The sequence below is a fragment of the Leptonotus elevatus genome, chromosome 10 (assembly GCF_054856555.1).
Source record: "Leptonotus elevatus isolate MCC_2025b chromosome 10, RoL_Lele_1.0, whole genome shotgun sequence".
Lineage (NCBI taxonomy): Eukaryota > Metazoa > Chordata > Actinopteri > Syngnathiformes > Syngnathidae > Leptonotus > Leptonotus elevatus.
This window is the reverse complement of record NC_141248.1, coordinates 18,983,340-19,001,793: the sequence shown is the minus strand read 5'-3', so window position 1 is coordinate 19,001,793 and position 18,454 is coordinate 18,983,340. Positions and strand designations below refer to the sequence as shown.

The following is an 18,454-nucleotide window of genomic DNA, read 5'->3' as shown; positions in this document are numbered from 1 at the left end:
CTTTCTTTTTCATCCACCCTTCCTACCTCAAATTCATCCATCACTCCTTCCACTTTTTCTTTCTCTCTTCGTTTATCCTACCTTCCTCACATCCCTCATTTGATATCATCCTTTTTTAACTCTATTCCTTCGTTCCATCATCCATTCTTCCAGCATAGAACGAGAAAGGAAACTTAAATAGGAAAGCGTCTGGTATGACGATGATCGGCTCCACAAGTGTTTTGCTTCTTCTTTGGCTTTTTTTGAATTGGCCATGGAACTGTAAATTGAAGTTACTGCGACAACATGAGCAATACAATGAACACAATCTCACTTGGGAGGTTTACCTTTCGAACCCGAGTGGTGAGGTCTTGGACAAAAAACTTGCGCAGGTTGTGGAGGGTGTGCAGCTCGCGAGCCTACAACAGGAGCAGGAGTGAAGCGCAATTAGCAGCATATGGTCAGCCCGTCACATCGCAAGTGATCCCAGTAGCGACTTACCACCGTCTCTTCCAGGCACTTCAGGTCCTGCTTGGACTGCTCGTGTCTCTCGTGGAGAAATCTAAACGTTGACAGCAAGATGGAGAATTCCCAATCAATTTACATTCGATTTGGAGCGTGAGCTGCACTTGTCTGGATTTTTTATTTTTAGGGGGGGAATGAACAAATCTGACATGTGATGCAATGTGCTGCAAAGGTCAGTGCAGCTGGGAAGCAGATGGGGGGTGAAGGGGGGGGGGGGGGATCCCCGACTTCACAGAGAGGCAATATTAAAATAAGCGACTGATTGCATCAGTGTGTCTGGAACACCGGCTATTTCATTAGGTACACAAGGCCTCTATCAAACATACTGTTCATACAAGCGTTGTCTCATAATGAACAGCTATTTCTACTAGACTGGATGGATGGTGTTATGGAAAATAATAATTTAGCACGTATTAACATAAGTTTGTACTGTATTGCGGACACCTGTATTTTCTTTAACAATGGGCTTTTCACTTCTTGTACATGAAGCAATATCAAAGTGACCTTGACTGATTAGCCTGTCGAGCTGACCCTCTCCTTTCTCCTCCCTAAACCTAACCAGGCTGCATAAAGAACGAAATTTACTGCGCACACTCTCACAGGTCACTTCTTGTAGACTGCTTGGTCAAATTGTTTTCCAGACCGTTTCAATCATCTCACGTAACTACTGAAAATTCCACAACAATGGATGGATGGGTGATAATGTAGATAGACAAACAGATGGAAGGAGTGACAGATGACTAGATGGATGAAAAATAGGATGATTCATAGATAGATAGATAGAACACTAAACAAAACACAAAAACAGGCCAATTTAAATTTCAGAAAGGATAGGAGGTCCTTTGCGTATATTGATTAAAGAATGTCCTAGAAACGTTGCAACTATTCATGAAAGGCAAAAAAAAAAGTGTCTTTTAATGAATGAGTAATAAATCCTATGACAAAATGTAATTGAGGCGGTAGCTCAAGAATCCTTGCTATTGAAAACGGATGAAAGCCATTTATAACTGTTATTAATGTTTTACAACATTATAAACATCATTATTCAGCTACTTACCAAGGGCACGCTTATTGTAAAGCGGTGTCGTAACATTTTATTATTTAGCTACATGAGGGGGTTGTTTTATGCCACTTGAGACTACAGCCACTGTAATAATTAAAGCTGCGAGCAGCCATTAACAGGCCCTTGCACCCTATTTTTATAGCGAATTCTCAAACGTTGACTCCGAGCTCCGCCCACATTTGTAGACAAAAGTTTGGCTATTTATCATTGCACATCTGTCTTAGATAAATTTGGATAAATTCTCTCATAGGAGTTCTTCAAAGTACAAGCCCTGGAATTTGCCCAAAATGGCCGACTTCCTGTTGCATGGGTCCTTGAGATTTTTTGTGCGTCCTGTCATTTTTCGATAATGCCCACCAAAGTACATGTTGATCGGGGAAACTGCCCAAAACTGCTAAAGCAAAGATAGGGAACCTTTTTCCTGTTGAGAAAATGACTGAAAGATATAAAAATGAATGGGAGCAAGATGGAGGATGAAACAAAAGAGACAGTTGGCCCGCAGGCTTTCCCACGTGGGCGCGAGTTTGAACAGCGGCCAAGAAAAGAAAGCGGCGACTCACGTCAGCTCTTCCAGTTGTCTGCTCTTTTGATGCTCTCGACCGCGGAGGCGCTCGTAGTCGCCGTGCAGTTGCTCCAGCTCCAGCTCCTGCTTCTGGGTCCAGCTGAACGGATGCGCGCACAAAATGACACGTATGCCGATTATATACGTACATACACGTGTCATGTTACTTCTTAATTTGTAGTCTGTATAAGTGATGTATTTTGTATCTCATTTTGTGGCTTGATTATTTTGTGCAATTTTATTATTATTTTTATTTAGGTGGGGAAACAAATTAAATAGGATAAAAAAAAAATATATATATATATATACATTTTTTTTTTAAATAAAAAAAGGATAATAAATATATATTTTTTTTTAATTACAAAAAAATGAATTATTATGAGTTAATGCTAGATACATATTTATAAAGAAAATATAAAATATATTATTACATTAATAATTGTTAAAATAATAATAATTGAATGAAATAAGTAATCAAATTATTAAAAATAGTGACTAGAAATGTTAAGGTTTTTACAACAAGTCATTACAAATGATTAATTATTACATTCATTTAGATTGAATTAAATAAAAGGCTATTTTTGTATCTCATTGCGTGGCTAGATTATTTTGTGCAATTCTTTTTTCTGCATTGTACTTTAAAAAGGCATTTTGCAGTCCTAATTAAGTTTCAAAATGTGTTTTCAAAGGCTATTTAGGGGAAAAAACTAATTAAATAGGATAATAAATAAAAATAAAATAAATAAAAAATAGGATAATAAATAGAATTTTTTTTTTGAAATTACAAAAAATAATTATTATGAGTTAATACATTGTTATAAAGAAAATATGAAAGATATTATTACATTAATAATTGTTAAAATAATAATAATTGAATGAAATAAGTAATCAGATTATTAAAATTAGCGAATAGAAATTTTAAGGTTTTTACAATAAGTTATTACAAATGATTAATTATTACATTCATTTAGATTGAATTAAATAAAAGGCTATTTTTTAAGAAAAAACCCCAAATCAAATAAACTCAAGAGCAATTTTGGAGAAATATATCAACGTTTTTTTTATTGTTGTTTGGTTTGGTTTGCCTTACAAAAATGTACGTGTGGGTTATTTTTAATAGCCATGAGAAAATGTGGCTCCAAACTAGTGATGACCCACTGATGTAATCGTCCAAACGAGTTGTGACCCACTGATGTAATCATAACGGGCCACAAAGGAATTCCTCCCGTGACCCCCTTTTACCAACATTAATTACTTGAATGACTTCAAATTCAAAGATGACTTCTCCTTCTATTAGCACTTCTCCTCCTTTCCGTCACATTACGAAAATGCGATGAATGTCATGAATGAGTCACCTACTGGGTTAAGTCGTTGATGATCCTCTGCTGTTCATTGATCTTGTCTCGCAGGTGGCGGAGCTGCTCGTTGTGCGCCGCGCGGTGCGACTCCATCTGCTGCTCCAGAGCCCTCTGAGGAAGGAAGACCCGTCACAGGAAAAAAGTAAGTTCCCTTACCGACTGTCAGTTGGACTTCATTTGTTCGAGTATACCAAATGACAGACTGACCCTCTCTGTGCCAACTAACAGTACGGTACAGGGAGAAACAAAAACACGGCTCCGCCGTATGTTCAGGGCCAGCGATTGTAAATGTGAAACCTGTTTAGTCACAATAGTGTATTCAACAAAGTTGAGTGATTATGACATGAAGTTGAACAAGAACCAATCAGGAAGCGACTTCTTCTAGTTCTTCTACTGCTACTCTTTTGCATACGGAAATGTGGAACTGACAATGAGGAGTAAACATTTTTGACTGGCGAGTTCGTTAGAACCTACTTAAAGACGTTCGAACGTACTCGCAAATACGTTACAACATACGTGTAGGGCAAATGCTACTTCATTTTTTTTAGGCATTTGGCCCACATAACACCAATATGTTCGAAAATTAAGTAAAAAACATTATTTGTAATTATGATTTTTTTCCCATAATGCAGCGGGATATTGACTTATGTATGCACAAGTAATACCCCATGGCATTATGGTAACATATGCTAGGTCTGTAGCATTTAGCCTAAAAGTACGTCTGAACATACGACGAGTATATTCGAACATAATTGCGAGTACCTTTGTTTGAACTGCAGGTGTAAGGTAATAAAAAAAAAAATCGTAATTAATCACATGACTTCAATAGTTGACTCATGATTAATCGCAAATGTATTTTGTACAATAAAAGGTTTTCATACTCTTGTTGAAATAAAAGTGGAATTGTTTTAGACTAATGGAAATATGGCTATATCTTTTAGTCATTGATAAAGTAATGTCATAATAATTCATAAATTTAAGTTATTAAAATTAAAAAGATGTACTGTACTGTAAAAACAAGTATGATATTGATTTGTGTTGAGGTCATTTTTCTGCCACTAGATGGCATAATTGCATTTGTAAGACGTTGGTGACAGCTCAGTGCATTTTTCTTTTCACATTATTAAGAGCGACCTCATCTTTAACATGAAGTAACTTTAAAATTATAAAACACAACTTGACCCCAGTCTCCACAAATATATGCATTATTATTAAATTTATTACTGCAAAATTTTGACTGGAATTCCCCCAGTAGAGGCTTTCAAAGTAAGCGGTGGTCATTAATCACGCGTTTAAAAAATTTGCGGCGTAAAAAATGAACGCACAGGTTTTGAACATTTTTTACATAGAACTCGAATTTAAAAGAACATAATCGCCAGTCAAATTTGTTTATTTCACATTAAAAATCGGTTAATATGGTAAAAAAAATGGGCATGCATTTACAGTGAATCAGTTTCGATGAGCGCAGAAGCGACACGGATCACGCATGGAATACAAACAACTCCCATGCAGCTGTAATCAAACAAAGCACGCAACCCACAAACACGTTAACTCACACACGCACACTCACAAACACTGGCAGTCTGCAGTTAGCTGATAGCGATGTGAAAAATGGCCGCGGCATGAGGTTACTTTCTCTTGTTGTTGTCATGGTTACCTGCATGTCACAGCATCCCTGGACAGAGCCATTCTCCTCGCTGGCCAACTGTGACACGCTTTCTGCAAGACGCACACACACAATAACATGATTGGATTTTTTGGTTGTTGACATGGCTGCCGGCTTCGAGTGTGTATCTCCGCCCCTTCCCACCGTGCAGCAGTTTATCTTCACGTTTCTGGGAGGGATGCTGGGATTTTCCTGTCACACACGCATGCACACGTATACACACACCATTCCAAATTCCGTCTAGTGGGTAAAAGAGGTCAAATCAAGCTGGCTGACGACCATTTACACCCGCAAACACACCTCTTGGTATGTGGAGTCTTCTTTAACGGACTGTTAAAAAAAAAAGTATGTGAACCCTTTAGAATAACCTTGATTTCTGTATAAAATTATGAAGTGTGGTCTGATTAGTTACAATAGACCAAAAATGTTATTCCTTTTCAGATATTAGCTTTAACCAACATCTCTAATCTCGCCACATTGATTGGATCTCGGTTGGTGACTCCTGATTAGCTCCCCCTATGGGGGTTTATAATTACCCGTTGATGCCGCACGATGATGTCAAAGCACTACTTTTGTCCAAATGAAGCTACATGAAGTTCTTCAACTAACTTGCACATTCTTCCTTTGCAACAAGGTGCCACAAAATGGCGCCAAAGTTGTTGCTTTGTCCATAGCACAAAAATGAGTTAGTTTTTTTAGCGAATAACGGATGATAGGTTCCAAAAGAATGTGGCCTGGCTGATTCGGAGAGACACAAAAATTGCACTATAAAATGTCAAGGAAATGTATAGTATAAACTAGGTGTGTCAGGTGATTAACTGGACTGTAAAAAAATAGTGTGATATTGATTTTTCTGCCACTAGATGGCATGATTGCATTTGGAAGACATTGGTGACAGCATTTTTCTTTTCATATTAAGAGCTATCTAATCTTTAACATGAAGTAACTTGTGAAATTCTGCACATTTTTAAAATTGGAAAATACAACTTGACCCCAATGTCCACCAATATATGCATTGTTATTAAATGTATTACTGCTCAATTTTGCCGGGACGTGTCTGCTGCGTTGCGACTGGAATTCCCCCAGTACAGGCTTTCCAAGTAAGGGGTGATCATTAATCGCGCATTGAAATATATATATATATATTTTTAAATAAAAAAAATAGTGGCATTAAAGGAATTTTAAATTAACTCAAAATAATTGTGACACCCCTATAGTATAGACTAAATTCAGCAACAACAAAAAAAAAAAGGCCAATTAAGAAACAAAACATGTCTTAAATGATGACCATTTGAAGTTGTATTTGATCGTTGAGGATTTGTTTTCTACTTGACTCCAGTTAGTAGCTACCATATTGATTTAGCTGCTTTTTTTTAAACTAATCTACCAGTTGAAGCCCTCAGGAACAAGCGCTTTCCCGTCACCGTTCTATTAATTGTCTTGCCTTTTGCTGCCTTCTACATTTTATTCTGTCCGCTGTGACAACAGCATGCATATAATTGACCAGTAAGGATGTCACACATTGTGCTGTACGCTATGCTATACTATTTGTTCTCAGCCCAGATTTATCACACCTTTAAATCTGCACTTGTACTCGACGGATATCGATAAGACCCTCCTTCTCCGTAGAGTGTAAATACGGGTTTGATGGCTCCTCTGTCGTTTCTTATCCGTCAACCTGAGCCAGCGAGAAAGCAAGATGTGTAAACACAGCACTGGTAAAGTAAATGCTGATATGCCCTCGTGTTTAATTATATTTGCTTTTCAGGGACTAATGAGTTGCCGTGTTGTGCTTTCGATTTCACTTTTTAATACTCACTGGCATTCTGTATGAGGCGCGCCATTTATTGAGCACCAAAAAGATGAAATATGGCTTTAATAAGTATAATAATGTCCAGTGTAACATATTTAAAAATATATATATATTACGTGTATAAGCTTTTCAGAGATACTTTGCCCACAACAAAGGGAGAACAACGGGTCGCTGTTTTTGTTTCATCGGAGGGCCACAATTATCAACTAATGGAGGTTCACACTTAACAGACTTTATTTTCAGTACAAACTTTCAGATATGGCAACCAATTTTTGCCCTTTCATTCTCATAGTAACTAACTCACGAAAATAGAATGTTACATTAGCGATCGAGCATCCCGGCGAGCGAGAATTAGCTGGGGCGGCTAACACGAGCGGCTAGTGGGAGAAGCTAGCGAAAGCTAGCAAGAGCAAAGCAGAGCGAGACAAGCATGTACTTGATGTAATGCAATTTTTTTTTTGCATATGATGCCGCCTCTGAACTGAAGAAAATTGGTTGAAGGAATGGTAGTTATTTCAAAAACGGCCAGCAGGTGGCAGCAGTGTATAAGAGATCAACCAGGGCCATGTTGAAAAAGGCTCATTTACCCACTGTTTTAAACAGATTTGTGAATAATGATGAAACCTAGCTATATTTTAAATGCTATATTTTAAATGCTATATTTTAAATGCTAATTGCTGCAAAACGGAATGAAAGAAGAGACTCTAAACTTTCTTTCGGTAGGTTCCATGTTTTTATAACAACAGAACACAATATTCTATAACACAGCCAGGAGTGAAGGGGGTTGCTTGAGTGAAAATGGCTGGGAGTGAATGAGTTAATTATTAGTTCACCACTAGATGGCGTAAATAACACACTTTCCCTTTAAACCACTGAATCAAAACCGAGCATTATCTTTATAAAGGCAGCTTTTGAGGAACATTTATTGGATTGGATGTTACCACACAATGTCCAATGCCAACGTTGTGGCCTGTGAAGGGAAGTTTGGGAGAACTTGTTTTACATTTCCACACTGTGATTTTGCCAAGACCAACTCAAAAGTTTTCCTTATGAAAGTGCAGAAAGTTCTCTGGGAAAATTATGCCTCAAAAGTCAAACAAAACTTGGGATTTAAACCACTGTCATCATCGTCAAAGATTAACTGTTCACAGAGCAGAAAATCAAATTGAATGCGCAATTAACAAAATGAACTCCAGCAATGCCTCTAAATAATAAATACCCCAAATCCACAGTATCGTTATGCCTCGCCATTCCGTGTCTGTGGGGGCGTCTTCAAAAGCAGAGGCATCGGATTGCCTCCAACATTCATCTTTGTCAACGTGAGTACAACAATGCCGTACCTCCAGCTTGGACCTGGGCCAGCTCGTCCGCGAGGGAGTCGTAGCTTTCCTCGAGCTGCCTCCTCTTACGTTCCACGTCCTGAGCGTACTCGGTCAGCAAACGGATCTTGGCCTCGTGCTGGGAAGGAACAGAAGCGGGCAGTTTGAGGCGCTCCCAAGAGCACAATTAAACTCTCACATCCTGACAGCGATGTTATAACAACTGTAAATACGCACTGTACGGTGGAAAGGAGGAGAAAGTGTTTATCTTGGAAGGACACACTTGACAGTGCAAAGAATACAGAACTACATTTTAATGGACCAGTTTTAAAGGGAAAAAATGCCTAAAATCTATTTAACAAACATTATGGGACAGTTGGAATAAACAACAGTGAACATGCACATACTTTTCCTAATAAATTTATTAGACCATCCAGCAATATCAAGTGCTTTAATGTGGACTATTTCCCTTTCAGTAAGAACAGGAATGAGGAATAAACGTGTCCAATAAATGTGTACTTTACATGATATGAAATGCAGTCACCTCGGAGTCCAATAACGATCCCAACGGAACGTGCAACGCCGTAATGACCAGCCTATTTAGTCGGCCGCCGAAAGTGCAAAGCATCTAAAGTAGGCATGAATCTGAGGTGAAGTGTTCAAATGTTCAAGAGGATAATCTACCTGGCAATAAACTTTTACAGCGGAGGCCACTATTAGTGTAGATTGTAACTTGCGAATTGACTCTTGTCTATTTCTGACTTTGACTAACACACTCTTTTTTTCTTTTTTTTTTTACTTACGACGCCTGTCGCAATCATTTGTTACGCCTCCGCTGCCAATCATCATCAGCGTTTCCCCGTGCATTAGCCACTTTGCGGAATTATTTTGGCCCAGCCTGAGGCGGATGCTGCTTGCTTGCACTCAGCATGATGGAGCGCTGATTTATGTTTGACACATGGACACGCAAGACTGTTACGTTCCTCCATTCTGCTGAGAGGAGACCATTAAATATGGAAACCGACGCATGTGCATGTTTGTTCACTTCCATGGCCGTGGCGTGGGCTGCCCATGCCCGGGGCGAGCCAAGCATTAGCTTGCCTCGCCTTCGACTCTAACCCAGCATCTCAACATTATTTACAAGTACATAGATTTAACCACAATGATAATGTTAAACTATAAGAAAAGGTCATCATGCCATAAATCTATGTCCTGAATCGAAATGAACAGCATTGAAAGGAAAATGCCCTCAGTCTACCAGAACACAAGGCTGTGACTGCTGCATGCAGTTGTTTATGTAACATGGGTTGATGATTGTGTACATCCTAGAAGAATGGCATTGGTGCTTTATGAGCATTTCTGTTTTAACTCTCCTTTTATGTTGCGGGTCAAACTGACCTAATTTGAAGTTTCTCTAAAAGTAAGTCACTTCTAAATGAAATTGTTGCCGTAAATTAAATTATTATTATTATTATTATTTCAGTCCTTGGGTCAAATAAAATGGACCCATTTAAAGTACAGCGCCAAAATATACAGTATATGTGACAAGTGTGAGGGCTTAAGCGTAATCAACAATAAATATGAATTGTAATGGTTGTTCATTGGGTTAATCATGCGATATACCAAAATTGTGCGACCCTTGTGAGGAATAAGCGGTTAAGAAAACGGATGTTTGGATTATTTTTTTTTCAGATACGTTTCGATGACATGGTCTGGGTCAAATTGACCCATTTGAAAGCAAACCCATATAGATATGCACAGAAGTTTTTCATAAAAAAAAAAATATATATATATATATATATATATTTACTATGTTACACAGTTTTTTGTAATTAAATATTCTTGGGTTAAATTGACACGCAAACAGCATAGCTGTGCCTAAGAAACAAAATATAGATAATTGTCTTGTTTGTTTGTCTTTTATTATTATTAATATTAATAATAATAAATAGGGGTGTCAGAATTAGTTTATATTTTTGAGTTAATTTAAAGTTCCTTTAATGCCACAATTGTTTTTAACGTACTATTAATGACCGCCCTTACCCTTACTTGGAAAGCCTGTACTGGGAGAATTCCAGTCGCAACACAGCAGACACTAGTGATGGGAAAATGAAGCTTCATGAAGCACTTGTGATATTTTTTGACTCCCCTAGATGGTGCTCTTGGTTTAAATATAAAGGCTAGTGCAAAGGAAATTGATTACATTTCCACTGCATCTTTCAACCAAGAGTGCCATCTAGAGGAGTCAAAAAATATCAGAAGTGCTTCATGAAGCTTCATTTTCCCATCACTAGCAGACACGTCCACGTCAAAATTGATCAGTAATAAATGTAATAATAATACATATATTTGTGGCGACGGGGGTCAAATTGTATTTTCCAATTTAAAAAATTAGCTGAATTTCACAATTTACTGTATGTTAGATAGCTCTTAATATGAAGAGAAAAATGCACTGAGCTGTCACCAACGTCTTACAAATGAAAAGTAAACGACCTCAACACAAATCAATATCACACTCGTATTTTACAGTACAGTACATCGTTTTAATTTTAACTCAATTTAAATTTGATGAATTATTATGAATTTACTGTATCAATGACTAAAAGATGCAGCTTTATTTCTATTAGTTTAACATATTTTCCACTTTCATGTTAAGAGTATGAAAACTTGCGATTAATCGTGAGTTAACTATTGAAGTCTTGCGATTAATTACGCAAAAAAAAAGATTTTTGATTTAATAGGGTGTTTTATCCACGATTTGCACTTGCATCTATGCAGATTGTGTCAGATAAGTAAAAGTATCGTAATTGAGAGTAGACCAATGAAATGTTGCAGTATGCTACGATGCGGCGACATTTACTCGCATCCCACCTGTGCGACAAGAAGGTGGCGCGATGACATTTCCCTGCCCGTCTCCTCCATCTTGCGCTGGCACTCGGCCTGAAGGCTGCCCAGGTGGCGGCAGCGCTTCACCATGGACTTCACCTCCGACTTGATCTTGCTGATGTAGAGGCGGGCGATCGTGAACTCCTCCTCGATGACGCCCGTGATCTCGGTGGACTGCGCACACAAGCGAAGGTGATTGAGTGAGGATAAAGTTAAGAGTTGAACGGACAGTTTGAAATACACCACTGAGGAAAGATAAAAATCTATTTTCACATGACAGCGAGTAAATTGAGGGGAAAATGTATGGCTTGTGCTCAGCTTTTATATTGAGTTGCCTGAACGCAAAGACAAGCACTTTGGCCCCAGTCCACTGAGCAACACACAGGTGGCCATTTCCTTATTCAAACTCAAATAAAATTTGAATCTAGCTTAACAAAAATGATACTATATTGTGACTTTGAAGCTTTGTTGTGCACAGTATAGTGTTCATACGCTGGAAAAAGGAAGTACAGTATGTTAAATAATTCAAACCTGTGCAACTTTGATACAACTGCTTAACGTGCATGAGGCTGATGAATATTTGAAAAGCGCGCCTATGAATATGAAACATGATTGAGAATTTTAAATGTGCGTGTTCGCCTTTCATCCTCCGATGCACACGCGCATCCGCCCTCACCAGTCTGATGTCCCGGGCGCCCACGATGGCCCCGAACTCGCTCAGGTCCCTCATCAGCCCGTTGAGGACGTCGGCGATGCGCTTTCGCTGGTTGCGGCTGGCATCCTGCATGTGGGAAAGCTCCGCCTCCAATGCCACCAGGTGCGTCTGCGGGGATAGTTATTATTATTATTATTTTTATTATTACTATTAATGTATTTTTTTTACATTTATTATAATTATTTGCCCTAAATTATTTACAAAAATATATATATTATTATTAGATATTATTAATAATAATTAAATATTATAATTATTATTGATGTATTTTTTATGTTTATTATAATTATTTGCCCTCAATTATTTACTAAATAATAATAATAATAATGATATACACTGTTTCAAATATAGCTATAAACAATTGTATGTTTATCATCACAGTCCCAACACCTCATGTACTGCATTCCATGCATCTACTACTCTGCCTTGCTTACGGTGGGAAACCCGACAAGAGATTAAAATAAGAGCGATCACTTCCTAGAAATGTGAACTGCCAAAGTTTACGACCGCTAAATAGAAAATCAATACGTTGCGCATGCAAGATAGCGAGTGATGTGAGAGGTTTGGCCGGCTTATACGCAGAGGCGGACATACCATGAGGCAAACACGGGCAATTGCCTGGGGCCCCCAGATTTCCAGGGGCCCCTAAATGTCTCATGAAACTCATTATATTGCCGCCTTATTGCGCAGTATGGTGCCAGTGAACTAAACTCAACACATTTTACAACAAGCACTTATTGTTTAAAAAAAAAAGAGACTTCAAGATGTTTATTGACACTTTTTTGTTGTTTTTTGTTGTTGTGCATTTAAAACAACCACATAGCTTCACCTTTCAGTTTGCTAGCGTAATGCTAATGTTCATCTATTTTGCAGTGGTTTGACCCTTTCAGCAATTCACTGAAAACAAAAAGTGCAGCAACAATATACAACATAATCACTATAATCTTTATCCTCCACATAGAGCAACTAGTCAATAAAGCATCACTATGAATCCCACTGGAGTTCTAGGCAGGAAATGCCCTTGCTGCAATATGATTGGCTGCTGCTGTTCTAGACAGGAATCATATACCAAATTATTTCTATTTATTTATATTTAATATAGGGTTAGGGTTAGGGTTTAGGAATAGGGTTAAGGTTTAGGGTTAGGGTTTAGGGTTAGGGTTTAGGGTTTAGGGTTAAGGGTTAGGGTTAAGGGTTTAGGGTTAAGGGTTAAGGGTTAAAGGGTTAGGGTTAGGGTTAGGGTTTGGGTTAGGGTTTAGGGTTAGGGTTAAGGGGTTAGGGTTTAGGGTTAGGGTTAAGGGGTTAGGGTTTAGGGTTTAGGGTTAGGGTTAGGGTTAGGTTTAGGTTTAGGTTAGGGGGTTAGGGGGTTAGGTTAGGTTAGGTTAGGTTAGGTTGGGTTAGGGTTAGGGTTAGGGTTTCCCATTGAAATGAATGGAAATGCCATTAATCTGTTCTAGCCTATTGCAAAAAGACAAAATGGTTGTAACTGTAATGTGTATTTTCACGAGGGTAAATACTTTCTATTGCCCGTATTGCACAGGTACATTATAAAAACATTCAGTGAGGTCATATTTGAATAGAATTAGAAATAATGAAACAGTTTATGTCAAACTACATCAATTTGCATTGAGATGTTATGGATCTCGCAGCCTCTTTTCAAGCCAATCATATATATATATATATATACATATATATATATAATATCATAATATACTAATGATACCAATATGCAAGTGACTGCACGCAGCCTTGCTCCAATTGCATATACTTGATGAAATATGTAGGCTGCGGCGCCAATTCTCTCGGGACCAGATTACATGGAAATAAACAAATGATTTGACCCAACAAACAACAGCTCACGTAATGAAGGAGGCTGGCTGGAATAGGGTGTTTATCGCCTCACCGTGGCCATTCTACCTCCTTTTATTGATGGTGTGTCATTTAATGTGGAGCTGGGCATCAATTACGGCAATTTTTCTCAGGTTGCCCGCCCATTATCGCAACATGAGGACAAACTCAGCAGCTTGATAATTAACTGAAATTGAGGATATTGTATAAAAAAAAAGGGGGGATTAATGGAAGGTGAAGCAAGATTAGGAGGATGATGAATGAGGTGCGCGATAGGGCCGTCAGTGTGGATTGGAGGTGCAGCCGAGCGGCAGTGACACTGAGTGATGGCAAGGCCTCCTGCACCAGAAGACGTCCCGTGAGAACAAGATGGAGTCAGCGCAGGTGACAGCGGCAGGTGGAGATAGCGATGACGAGCACATTAATATCGCAGACATTAAAATGCGATTGTAAAAATGCTACACGATGGGTACAGAAGTACGAGTAAGGTAATTTCAGGGGGGAAATCCTAAATATGTGGAAATAATATTTTTTCAAAAATGTAAATAATTGGTATATTCCTAATATTTATATACAGTAAGCATGCAATATACCTTTTCTACTTACATGAGGTGTAGAAGAACATAATTGGGGTAATTCAAAGAAGAAGAAAAAAGAAAAATATATATATTTGGAAATTGTATATTACATTTTTTTATCATGTTTTTATTGTTATATACAAAAGTAATATAATTTCTTTAAATACTTAGGAGTAACCCAAGTACATAGTATAATAAAAAAAGACACCTTAAACGCCTACAAATTTATTTATTTAATTTTTTTTCATTTTTTTTTAATAAAGTACGCTACTTTTCTTTACTAAAAAGGACATTTTTAATATTTGGAAACAAAAAATAAGTAATTGAATCAATTATATATGAGTGTAATATACTTAGCAGCTAAAACTTCTAGAAATTTTTTTGGGGGGGGGGGTGATCATTTTAAATTAACATAGTATACATTTCTATGCAAAAAAAACCATACATTTAACTAATTTGCTCCCAAAAACCTATACATACGTTCTATTTTAGATGTTTTAAGTGCCCCAAAGATTTATTTTATGTTTTTTTATGCTAGAGCATACAGAAGGCTTTGATGCAAGGGGTCAAGCAATGGTAATAATTACAAAAACAGCCAGCAGGTGGCAGCTAAGTATAAGAGATCAACAAGGGCCATGTTGCAAAAACCTGTAAACAGATTTGTGAATAAGGATGAAACTTATACTTTTTTCCTGATGAAAGAAGAGACTCAATTTTTTCTTTTGGTAGGTTCCATGTTTTGATAGCAATAGAAAACTATATTGTGTGGGCATGGCAAAATCAATCAAAATCCAGTAAAACAGCCGGGAGCGAAAGGGGGTTGCTTCAGTGAAAACGGCTGGGAGTGAATGTAAGAATTATACATATATTACATTTTGTAATATTTAGAAATAAATGTATTTTCTAAAATAGTGACAAATGTTTAAATAGGTGAAGAGGCCAAGCGTTTGGGCTCGCTTAAAGATAAAAAAAAAAAGGACCAAAATACATATCTATGCTGACCAAAATAGTGCAAAGTATATTTGATTTGAAAAACACTTCATATTGTGTCAAATATACGTACTCAATTAAAAAGTGCTTAACTAAGCCTCTAATTATTTTAATACCTTTGTTCTAATCGCGTCCCAGCGCTAGTTTGGTCAAGTCAAATGGTAAAATATTACACACAGCATTTAGGGAAAACCTTAAGAAAACTTATCTGTGAGCCTAATAGGTGAGAAAAGAAAATAGTGGGTCCATTAAGACGGGAGCTGTGCGGATGGTGGTGTGGCCGTCAATGATATATTATGAATGTCACTTTAAATGGATATAAATGTAATGACTGACTCTTTATCACCCAACTGTGAGGCGAGGACATCCTTTGCAGAATGCATAAAAGGAGCTCCAACAGGTATTCAAAGGGTTGGTGTGAAATGTGAATAATAGCGCACGCTCAGTCAGGACTGACCGGCTGTGACTCTTTCCCATCCATCAGCGTCTTCAAAACGCAACAATGGCGTTCAAACCGAGCCGTCCCCGTTGTGAGCTTTTCCCATTATTGGTGTGCTATTTAAGCCCTGATGGGATGAGAGCGACCATCATTGCTCATTACGCGGAAATAAAGGCAGAAAAGCCTCCTCTCGTGACAGCTGGGTATTGTTCATAATTGCGTTCGGCGAGCTGCGAAGAGATAAGCGTCGGAAAAGTCAAATTAAGAGCAGGCTCATACTGCACTTTTGCAAATAAAACTTTTCCAGCAAGATGAATTGAGTTTCGGTGGTTTTCATCTACGCCTCGCTAAACAACAGAATGACGGCCAATTTAAGAGTGGACACATTTTTACAACAGCTCTTTGTGTGATATGGTGTCTCCATGCCACTGCAAAATACAACCTAAATAAAAAACACATTAGAGATGTGGGTTTATTTTTATTAAATAAGCAAAATGTCTTGATTGAGAATGAAAAAATCACAAAATTTTCATTTAGGTAATTTATGGGGGTTTTTAAACTAGATTTGTTTAGCTAAAAAAAATCTATATATTATTTATGTATTTTTTATCTTTGTTTATTTTATATATATATATATATATATATATTTTTTTTACAACAGCTCTTTGTGTGATATAGTATCTCCACGCGACTGCTGTATACACCCTAAATAAATTACTAATTAAATAATTCATTTTTGTTAAATAACAAAAATGTCTTGATTAATAATGAAAATTTCATAATATTTTATGTTTTTTTAACTTTTTTTATTTAATTTTAAAAATATTTATTTCTATATATTATGTATTTTTTTGTCTTTTTAAAAAATATTTTTTTATTCATTCTAATTATCTTGTACTTCAGGATTTTTTTATTTATTGTATTATATTTTCATGGACATCTTGAATTTGTATTTTTATAAAATTATTATTTATTTATTTAATATATTGTTTAGTTTTTTTTTTTTTTTTTTATATTTATGATCGATATATGATTTTAATGACAATACCTTTTTGGCAGTCCAAGCGGAAAATCACAATAACTATTTGTGGTTATTTTTTCATATGACTATTTCTGAAAAATAGAAAAATAGAAAACACACTATGTTCTGAACTCCTGTTTCCATGCCAGTGATTGAGCGGCCAGCTGACGTCATTTACAGTACTTCCTTAGACAGCAAACTATTGGAGCGTCAAGCCACAGCGCCTCTACAGGTGGCAACCAAGTATTGCGCTTCCATTTAGTCTCAAATCACTTCAAGACATCATTGGCTATCAATTCCACACATTGATCATTGATCCTCCTGCCCAGACATCCTTTCTATTGGCTCCCTCAACTTGTGTAGGCGTAACTTCCAATGAATTTCCTCCCACTCACTGCGAGGTCAACGTGAAGACTCCACCCACCATTTTCTTGGCCAGCTCCTCGGCCAGCAGCTTGTTCTGCACGCTCTTCTCCTCCACCTCCAGGCTCTTCTGGTCGTAGTTGACCGCCAGCTCCTCCAGGGCCTGCAGCACCTCCTTCACCTCCGCCTTGGAGCGCTCGTTCTCCGACTGGAGCCGGCACAATTCGGACTGCACCCTCTCGCCGTCGCCCCTGGACGACGCCAGGAACTGGGCGACACGCACACACATAAGTGTTGGTTAAAATTCCACTGCCGGTTGAAACAGAAGCTTTGAAACAAACTTTTAATCTGATGTTTTTGATTGTGCAGATTTTTAGGCTCTGCTATTTTGAAACGTATAGTTAAAGGCCTTTATTATTCACAAGGCATACCCGCTGCCATTAATGATGCGTAATCAGAAGGTTTACCATGTATCTGGCAAACTATGGCGAGGCTTATATGCAAACACAATCGCACGGCCATTTAACAGTCCGCAAACAGACATTTGGTGTTGTTTGCTTGCGGCCCTGCAGAGAGGCCTTTCGGAGGTTTCGCTTCCCGGGAAGTCGTTTACTGCTTGTTTGTGCGGCCAAATGGATGGAAATTGAAGTTAACGTGGACGGTTTGCCAGCCTAAGCAGGGAGGAGTGTGCAGGCTGCGATATTGTTGTCTGGCTGCAATGTTCATCAAAGCTGCGACAAATGAAGCACTGCCATTTTGAAGATGTTAGGCGCTGTGTGTATTTGTGTATTTGTGTATTTGTGTATTTAAAGGGGACATCGACTCACAAAAAGTTACAGTGAAGTTGCAGGATGAACTTAAATTGCACGATAAGAAAGTTTTCAATGTTTCAGGCCCATTTGAGCAACTTGCTGTCCTCTAATAAGGAGCTGAATGGCAAATAAAAAGTGCTAATTCTATGAATTGAGCAATACATTTACAAGGTTATCTACTTATATTAATTTCTGTCATTCTTCTAGACTCTCTTTATCTCTGCTGCCTTGAATAAGACAAAAATTAATAAATGAAAATGATACATTATAATACAAATATTTCAAATTATACAACTATTCATGTTGGACAGGGACCGGTCCAGTCTTTGAAGAGTAAAAATCCGCAAATAATTAACGCCCAATTAAAATTACAGGAGGGTATTACAAACACTTGGGGATGACAATTTTTTTTTTGTTCTTTGTTTTTTATTTTTTTAAGGTTTATGGAAGTTTTTCCAGTATTTTCTTTTTTTTTATATATACAGTGTATATATATTTTTTCTGTCAAAAAATAGAT

The 18,454-nt window shown here is 37.5% G+C and overlaps 1 protein-coding gene across 1 annotated transcript in view; it reads right to left on the bottom strand.

The window, feature by feature from the left end:
* The window catches only part of kif5ab (kinesin family member 5A, b), a 76,418-nt gene that overhangs the window by 13,847 nt on the left and 44,117 nt on the right, over positions 1–18,454 (bottom strand). Inside the window, exons 14-22 of the mRNA XM_086086345.1 lie at positions 17,187–17,393; positions 11,848–11,994; positions 11,157–11,345; positions 8,307–8,424; positions 5,145–5,206; positions 3,489–3,598; positions 2,128–2,229; positions 481–541; positions 327–398 (exon numbers count right to left, since the gene is read on the bottom strand). Coding sequence (XP_085942471.1) covers positions 327–398; positions 481–541; positions 2,128–2,229; positions 3,489–3,598; positions 5,145–5,206; positions 8,307–8,424; positions 11,157–11,345; positions 11,848–11,994; positions 17,187–17,393 — 1,068 coding nt within the window. The remainder of the gene's footprint in view (positions 1–326; positions 399–480; positions 542–2,127; positions 2,230–3,488; positions 3,599–5,144; positions 5,207–8,306; positions 8,425–11,156; positions 11,346–11,847; positions 11,995–17,186; positions 17,394–18,454) is intronic.